General features: G+C 38.1%; 1 protein-coding gene across 1 annotated transcript; it reads left to right on the forward strand.

Annotated features, from left to right (window-relative positions):
• The first annotated feature begins 238 nt into the window (after positions 1-238).
• LOC107276533 (acyl transferase 1) lies at positions 239-7288 on the forward strand. Its single transcript, XM_015758026.3, has 2 exons — positions 239-737; positions 6119-7288. Exons 1-2 carry the CDS (start codon positions 243-245, stop codon positions 7070-7072), a joined length of 1449 nt encoding a protein of 482 aa, XP_015613512.1. The 5' UTR covers positions 239-242; the 3' UTR covers positions 7073-7288.
• The last annotated feature ends 2002 nt before the right edge of the window (positions 7289-9290 follow it).

A 9290-nucleotide genomic window follows, 5' to 3' on the forward strand; every position in this document is an offset into this window, starting at 1 on the left:
TAGGTGGTCCCAAATATTTGTCTATAAATTTAGTCAAACTTAAAACAGTTTAATTTTAACTAAAGTCAAAAACATCTTATAACCATAAACGTTATAAACAGAGGGAGTACATAATAACAAATTTTTCGAGCAATAAATAACACACCAATGGTGTGCTCATCTATCAGGACACGGGACGTAGCTTCTTCTCGTTTGGGCACCCAACAAGCAAGGATACCATCGATCATCTCAATTAAGCTATAATGGCCATCTTCACCGCGCACTGGCGAAAGGCGGAGCTCGTGGCACCGGCGAGGCCAACCCCGCACGAGCACAAGGTCCTCTCCGACATTGACACCCAGCGTGGACTGCAGTTCTACACCGCCGGAGTCGAGTTCTTCCGTCGCCGCCATCACGCTGCGGCCGTCTTCTCCGGTGGTGACGACGACAATAGCGGTGACCTGGTGGGTATCATCAGAGCAGCGCTGGCGGAGGCGCTGGTGAGCTTCTACCCACTGGCCGGCCGCCTCCGGGAGCTCCCCGTCGTCGCAGGTGGAGGAGGAGGAGGAGGTAAGCTGGTTGTGGAGTGCACGGCGGAAGGGGTGGTTTTCGTGGAGGCCGACGCCGACGTGCGGTTGCAGGAGCTCGTCCACGGCCAGCCGCTGGGCCCTCCGTACCCGTGCGTGGAGGAGCTCCTCTGCAGCAACCTCGTCGGCGAACCTGACGTCGTCCTTGGCAAGCCACTGCTCTTCCTGCAGGTAGATATGTAGTATATTCAACGTAACCACGTTTTACTATAATGCTGCGTTTTCTGACTACTTATCTTTTTTTTACATATAGCGTTTTAGTTCTATTAAAAGATTATATAAATATTATTTATTTTGTTGTGACATGTTCTACCATTAAAGAAACTTAACTGAGGTATAACTTGTAATTTCGCATAATTACTCTAACTAATTTTTTAACCACACCAATGGTTAGACATTATTAGAATATTTAATGGTGAATGGAGGTTGTATAATCTTGATTTTCTCCATGGACGGGCAGTTAAGTAGATATCTTATGAACTCGAATATTTATAAAACCTCAAAACCTCCCAACTTCCGGTGAAGCTAATTTCTACTCCCTCCAAGTTGATAATACTTGTTTTAGACAAGAGTGAGGTCAAACTTTAGAATATTTGATTATAAATAATTTTTTAAAATATTTTTCTTTCAAATATGGTGATTACATGTATAGGCCTCGTTTAGATCAAAAAAATTTTGGCAAAAAAACGTCACATCAAATGTTTTTACATATGCATGGGGTATTAAAGGTGAGAAAAAAATCAATTGCACAATTTGCATGTAAATTGCGAGACAAATCTTTTGAGCCTAATTACACCATGATTTGACAATGTGATGCTATAGTAAACATTTACTAATGATAGATTAGTTAGGCTTAATAAATTTGTCTCACCGTTTACTGACGGAATCTGTAATTTGTCTTGTTATTAGTCTATGTTTAATACTTCAAATGTGTGTTCGTACATATTATAATGGAAAATAATCGTCAAATTTTTTTTAGATCGTGCTCTTGTCCAAAACGACAAGTATTATCAAATCAAAGAGTGTAATTGATGATACGAGCAATCAAAAAGAAATGTTTAATATGTATTAATTACAGCGTGATATCTATCTATTATCTATTATATTATATACTCAAAGTCCATTAAACTTCCTACAAACACTCTCAATTGGCCATGTAAGACTCCTAAAAACACTCGCAAGTCGTCATGTGGCATCTAACTATCACTTTCCTTTAAATAAGGTGGACCCATTAAATTAAATTTATCAAAAAAGGAAAAACCACGTTCCACCGTTTCCATCTTGTACGTGGTACTGGTGCACGTACCTATGTACGTTAGTCCTCCGCCTCACGCTCAACCTCCACTCCTATTATCTCTCTCCTTTATATGTGTTGTATTAGAAAGAATTAAAATGTTTTTCTAGAATTTATTAAATTTATTAGAGCACCATGTGGTGACATAGGAGTATTTGTAGGCGCCACATGACAACTTGAGAGCGTTAATTTTTTGGGTTTCATATTATTTTTATTTATGATATGTGTTGTTAATCATGTGCTTTCAAAATATTTATGATTTTCCCATACAAATGTATCGTGAGTGTCAAATAGCTGGTCCAAATTAATGCATTTCCTTTACATGGTAAATATAATTGTAAATTTGTTGTAAATAAAAAATGTATGTGGAAAAAAATTAGTCATATGATTTAGATCTTTAGTTGTTTTATTTATTAACAGAATTAACCAATTATATTTATATTTAAAAGGCCCACACACATGCCATTCATACGTGGCTGTTAGTACGTACTTCATACACCGGGTCCCACGTTCCTCCATTTCTTTTTCTCTTTTTCATTCACATGAGATAAAAACCGAATTAATTATTTCAGCCCATAGATATTAATTCCAGCCCATATATATATAAGTACATGTACTACGTATTTAGTATGGTTGGCCCCACGTCGTCCCTCTTTTTCTTTTATTTTTCTTTTTCACTCACATGTCATAAAACCCAAATTAATTGTTCCACCTCATATTTGTAAAAGTATATGTTATTTTAAGTTGTATTAGGCAAAACACATCATCAAAACATTCATAAAATATAAATAAATGAATACTATGCACTATATATATATCACTTAAAAATCTAAATACATATATTAAATTAGACTTACATTTTCAAAAAATTACTTACTCCATACTGTTAAAATATTAATATATCAAAATGAGGTTAGTAAATTTATTACGTATTGCATGTTTTTCTTTATTTATATATTATTAAAAATTAAGTATCAAATATATTATTTTGACATCGTGTCGTTGTCCTTTGTCTCCTACTTTAAACTCCGTTCGATCAAGCTCATTGGGTGAGCTTATCCAGGGCGCGTGGAATGATGCAAGTCATTAGCACAAGATTAATTGAGTATTAAATATTAAAAAATAAAAATAAATTTACTTGATTTTTTTAAAAAAAACTTTTATATAAAAGGTATTTGCAAAACATGTATACCGTTTAGCAGTTTCGAGAAACATGCTCAATATAAATAAGAGAGAGTAGCCAATTCGATAAGCACAGAACACAACCTTAAATTTATTACTTAGGTACTAAAACATTAATACGTAGTATACAATATACATGATCAATCATAACCTTAAATATCAAACGTATGTCATCACTGATCTCTATATATGTAAGCTGTATCTCCGTATACAATATACTCTATATACAAGCCAATGTCCACTAATCGCTAAATAATATTACTCGTAATCATGCACAATACACCAACGGTTAGCTCATATCCAATGATCACGTGTGTCATTCAGCACCAAGGATAAAGGGTGATACTAGGTGCGCAACCATCAAGAAATTATAAGTAAATAGAAGATGCAGACAATCTACTACAAACAATAGTTGACTACAAGTACATTACAACTGTGAGTAATACTATTCCTACACTTCTACAAATGCTCCTAAGATGCCACGTGATGCTCTAATAAATTAGAAAGAATCTATGAAAAATATATAAAAAAGTAAAACATTTATCCATCAATTTATAATTAAATCAATAATCCATTATTTTCAACCATTAAATTAGATATACTAAAGTAATCTCTATATGCTAAAAACTGTAGAATTCTCTACATACGTACACAACTCCTACATAAGTACGTACACAAGAGATCTAAAAAGAAAAAAAAAGGAAAGAGTGTGTGTATATTATCCATCCCATCTGGTAGATTTCTCTTTCTTTCCGGCTCTAAGATTTTTCAAAATTGAGGATATATAAATGTAGTAACCACTCTTACCGAGGTGGTAAAACAAGCCAAGCCATGGCGCTGCCTTACACCACTCATTGCTCCACCCTCTTCCCGTTGATTTTCTTGAAAGTATTTTTTTTACTAATAATGTAAAAGGCAATCATATGAACTCATATAAATATGTGCAGATACACACTATGAGTACACATGCGTACACCGTATCACTATGTTAGAAAAATATATGTCTAAAAAAGAAAAATATTTTTATGTCATTCTCATCCAAATAGTGTTAACAAATTAGCACAAATTCCAACACATATTAAACCATACGTACATGCATAGAAGAATTAGATGTATAATACAAGTAAAAACATCAAAACCCTAAGTTAGCAAATGATCATCGTGTGAGCAAATATTTTTATGTGGTCCTTGCCAATGAAGATATTAAATAATCGAATTATCAATCGTGCTATTTTTTTAAAAAAAATATGTCTATACTACTAAAATTTACCACTATTGATTAACACCATAAACGCATTATGTCTACTCTATACAAAAATCAACTCAAGACGCAAAAAACCATTTTTCATTATCTCCATCTTCTTTCACTCATTCCCTAAACGGTGATAAGCATGGGTCTCAACTGGCTACGCTATAGTAAACTATGTAGGAGTATGCATTATTCACTTGAGGTGGTCCAAGTTAGAGATTACCATTAAAAATAGAGTTTAACTGGCCTACTTACTGATAAAATTGTGCTTCACACTTGTCTTGAGAAGCACGACTAAATCAATACGAGACCCATGAATTAAGGTATTAGAGAAAAACCCTTAGCGGCTAAAGTCGGCTTCACCCGGTCGTTAGAGGGGCATTCATATATAAGTTTAATGATTTTATCCTATTAATTGGTAGAAGCGGTATTTTTAAATATTAATATATAGATTTGGAAACATGTGAGACATGGGCACTTGGGTATGATGTGGAGATTAACTTTTTATGACATTAATGATATATTGGGTTTATTTTTAGGTATAACTGCAATTCCATCTATTAATATGACACTCATATTTCAAGACAATGATAATAAGTAGTGGTGATAGACGCATTTACATACTCCCTCCGTACTCATAAAGGAAGTCGTTTTGGACAGCGACAAGGTCTCGAAAACACAATTTTGACTTCTTATTTCTATAAGAATATTTATTGAAAAGTGATATATTGATACTTTTATGAAAGTATTTTTCAAGACAAATATATTTATGTAAGTTTTGAATTTTCAAACTCAACAACTTGAGAGTTATTCATGATTTATATTCCCAATGTTTTGACTTAAACATTGTCCTAAATAATTTCCTTTACGAGTACGGAGGGACTATAACCGGCACATAGTAATTTTTTGTTTGGGTATGATAGGAATTCTTATAATTTACTATATTTAAATCTATCATCTATTTCTTATAGTGAATATGGTGAGATAGGGCTTCTTTTAGTATTATTTTCATAGACAATAAATAAATTGCCCGCGTATCTGCACGGGCTTCCTTCCTAGTTATTAATATAATTTAAAGTTGTTTGATGCACCAATTTTGGAAATACCTAATTTTCAATTAAAAAATTCAGTGAAGAATTGCCTTAAGAGAGAAAGTATCTATCAGGGTGAGGAAACAAAATTTACACAAAAGCAGTGTTTAAAATGATGCACGTTTGATTTCTGAACTACGGATTTGGCCGGTCTGATTTTAACCATTCAAGTACAAAACGAGCTACTGTTGGTATCTTGGCTATATCAAAACCGTCTATAGTAGTAAACGGTATCATATTCGAGCGATAAAAATTGGGTAAAAGACTATATCTATATATTTAAGGGATCAAATGTGAACCTTTTCAAAAATATATAGTACTCTAGTATCTCCTTGAGGGACTATAAAAAAACTCATGGCAAACATGTTTTTGTTTACTAAAATATATATATAACTCTAGTATGACACAAATTTCGCTAAATTTAACCATTTTCTTGATAAATTAAAAAAAATCAGCTAGCAGAACAAACTACCAGGAGTCAGAAATAATGCTAAACTTAACATATATGCAAGTCGGATGCAACAAAGGCTTTAAATATTGGGCTATAGCTGTTTGAGAAGAGTCTAGCAACTTGTTCAATTTAGCCACCATTAGTATCTACTCACTAAGCCTGATTTAATCTGCTATTAGCTGTTTGAAAAGGTCAATACATGTTTTAGCCAGCTATTTAAAACACTATGTACAACACCAATATATCCCTTTGCTCACCATTACGATTGCATGTACACATACACAGGTGACACGACTCAGAAACAACGAAGGGTTCTGTATTGGCTACCACTACTGCCACACCATCACCGACGCATTCGGCATGGCCCAGCTGCTCGACACCATCTACCGCCTCGCGCGCGGCGACGGCGATCCCCTCACCAATCCACCGGTCTGGGAGAGGGAGCGCCTTGTCGTCGCGCCGTCTGCCTCGCCACGCATCACCCACTATGAGCACCCGGCGTATGAGCCGCTGCCCATCTCATCCTCCGCCGCGGCGGCCCAGGACGACGTCGTGCGGATGACGCCGCGCGAGCAGATGGTTACCCGCTACTTCTACCTCGGCCCAACGGAGATGGCAGCCATGCGTGGCCATGTTCGGTCATCGGCCACCGTCTTCGAGCTCGTCACCGCCGCGCTGTGGCGGTGCCGCACGGCGGCGCTGGAGTACGCGGCCAAGCAGCGCGTGCGCGTCCTGGTCATGTCGAGCGCGCGCTGGAGCTGGAAGCGCGACCCGCCGCTACCACGCGGCTTCTACGGCAACATGCTCGTGCCGCAGATCGCCGAGGCCACCGTCGGCGAGCTGTGCGGCTTGCCACTCGCCCACGCGGTGGAGCTCGTGAGGAGGAGGAAGTTCGCCGTGACGGACGAGTACATGCGGTCCATGCTCGACATGCTGGCGCGGCGTAGTCGGCCGTTCTTCAACCTAGACTGGACGTTCGTGGTGGCTGACGCCGGTGGCCTTGGCCGTAGCATGGGCGAAGCGGCCACTGCCACGGTCGGCAGGTGGGAGCGTGTTGGGGGCGGCATCACGGCGGCCGGACAGGTGATTGCGGCGAGCCTATATAGCTGCTATGAGAGGTGCAGGCGGGGAGCAGGAGAGGAAGCCGCCGTGGTGTCCATGTGCTTGCCAGCGCCGGCAATGGAGAGGTTCGCGCGGGAGATCACGGTGTGCTCCAGCTCAGTAATGAGCGCCATCTAGTTAGTACATCCAGACCAACTGGTGGCAAGTTGATCGGGCTTCGTCGTGTTACTATGCATGGCGATGGGGCATGGACCAGGATCCTCTGCAGTTAAAATCACATGATTTTATTAGTGACACGTAGACCCGATGACTTTGTCCCTAGGTCCACATATCAGTGACAAAGGCACTGTGCATTAGCAAGATACAGTGCTGCTCATACCAAACGCCATTGGACTGGAGTTAAAAATGTCTTTCGATATCCTAATGGCACAAGAGATCTTGGAATTTTCTTTAAAAAGAACCAGGATTCGACTTTAATTGGGTATACTGATGCTGGCTATCTATCTGATCCCCACAACACCAGATCACAAGGTGGGATTGCTATTTCATGGAAGTCTTCTAAACAGACTCTGATAGCCACTTCCACAAATCATTCTGAAATAATGACATTATATGAGGCATCACGTGAATGTGTATGGCTTCGTAGAATAACCACATATTAACATTTTGTGGTATTGGTTCATTAGAATCACCTACCATTATCTATGAAGATAATGCCGCTTGTGTTGTTCAGATAGAAACTTGTTATATTAAGAGCAACATCACTAAGCATATTGCTCCTAAATTATTTTATCCTCATGAGCTTTAGTAACATGGAGAGATAAATATCTTGCAAACTAAGTCATGCGATAATCTTACTGATTTATTCACAAAATCTCTGCCATACTCCACATTCTTTAAATGTGTAGAAGGAATTGGTATGAGACGACTTAAAATTTTGCAGGATTTCAGGGGGAGTACCTCCCTCTGGAAAATAACCTATTTTCATCATATTATACCCTTTATCCTTTGTATGAGTTTTACCCTTTAGGTTTTCTCATCCAAATTTTTTAACGATGTAATATCAACATAAGTTATATGTCTTATCATTTTGGTTTTCTCCACTGGGGTTTTTACTAAATGATAATTGTAGATATTATACTATTTTTCGATCATACAATGAGCTTTACTCATAACGATCTAAAAATAGTCAATTATATATCACGGTTCTCTCCTTATTTTTCCCACTGGGTTTTCGAGGAGTTTTACGTGATGTATTTAATATACTAACTGTAATTATTTCTAAGATTATCTTTACAGATATCTGGAACACTAAATGAGCAATGATCAAAGCATTCGATCAAGGGGGAGTGTTATGAAATATTTGAGTGATCTCATCCATCTATATGGATAGAGCAGTAACCAATTCATGGGCACGACGGTTGTGTGGTGCCCCACATCTTCTCGCCCTCACGGCGATTCTAGCAACGGACGCGATGGTTCCCAAACGATCGCGTCTTCGGTTGCCGCCTCACTCCCCCTATATATTGTAACTACTGTTATCAATAAAGGATCCGCTCATTCATTCCCTTTACATTCCCTCTCGCTCCCATCAATTCTATTCACTATAGAACTCACACTACCTTAGTTTTGGCCTTGAATGATTAATCTATATTATCTCTCTTATTTTTTCTATTCTCATTGAGCCACTTCATTCTATTTTTCATTTTAATGATTAATCTATATATAATTTAAATTGTTATAAATCACATCATATCAATTGTTTGTAAATTTTTTTTCAATACTCGATCAAATATGAATATGTAAAGTATATAAATTTACATTGTCTAGCTATATTACATATTATTTCAACTGTTATCATACAAAACTCTGGTACCAACACTTGAAGTTTCATCAAGTTAGTTGTATGATTAGTGATCATCGGGATTAGGGGTGGGCGTTCGGTTTATTCGGGTTCTCCGGTTCGGTTTGTACGGTTTTGTGGATGTTAGGTTTTTGAGAAATACCAACCATTGTTATTAGAAGAAATGAAAATACCGAGCCAAGATAAACCGAACAACTTTGGTTCGGTGTCGGTTTCTATCGAACAAGCCGACTAAGCGCTATGCCTCTACCCACAGAGATACAATCGCACTACTGGGCTGATTGGGTAAATTTTTATCATTTGCTCAGACCCAACATGGACTTTTTGTGTGCAATGGGGCTCTGATGGGCTGTGCGTCCTCTAAACGGGCCAACATCATCAATAACTCGCAATGGGATGGGATACAGTGCGCGCTCCAGCCGCTGAGAACGACTACCTCGGTTTTATCGGGACTTTGGTTCATGCATGATAAAAACCGATCTCTAAACCAAGCACCGAAGAAAGGCATAATAAATTCCACGTCGTCTCCCG

This window comes from Oryza sativa, chromosome 10, assembly GCF_034140825.1.
Source record: "Oryza sativa Japonica Group chromosome 10, ASM3414082v1".
NCBI classification, from domain to species: Eukaryota; Viridiplantae; Streptophyta; class Magnoliopsida; order Poales; family Poaceae; genus Oryza; species Oryza sativa.

Excerpts from the sequence above, each read along its gene's own strand:
- LOC107276533 (XM_015758026.3), top strand. The coding sequence starts at position 243 with ATGGCCATCTTCACCGCGCACTGGCGAAAGGCGGAGCTCGTGGCACCG. Across the intron at positions 738-6,118 it reads AGCCACTGCTCTTCCTGCAG|GTGACACGACTCAGAAACAA; the intron begins GTAGATATGTAG and ends ACACATACACAG.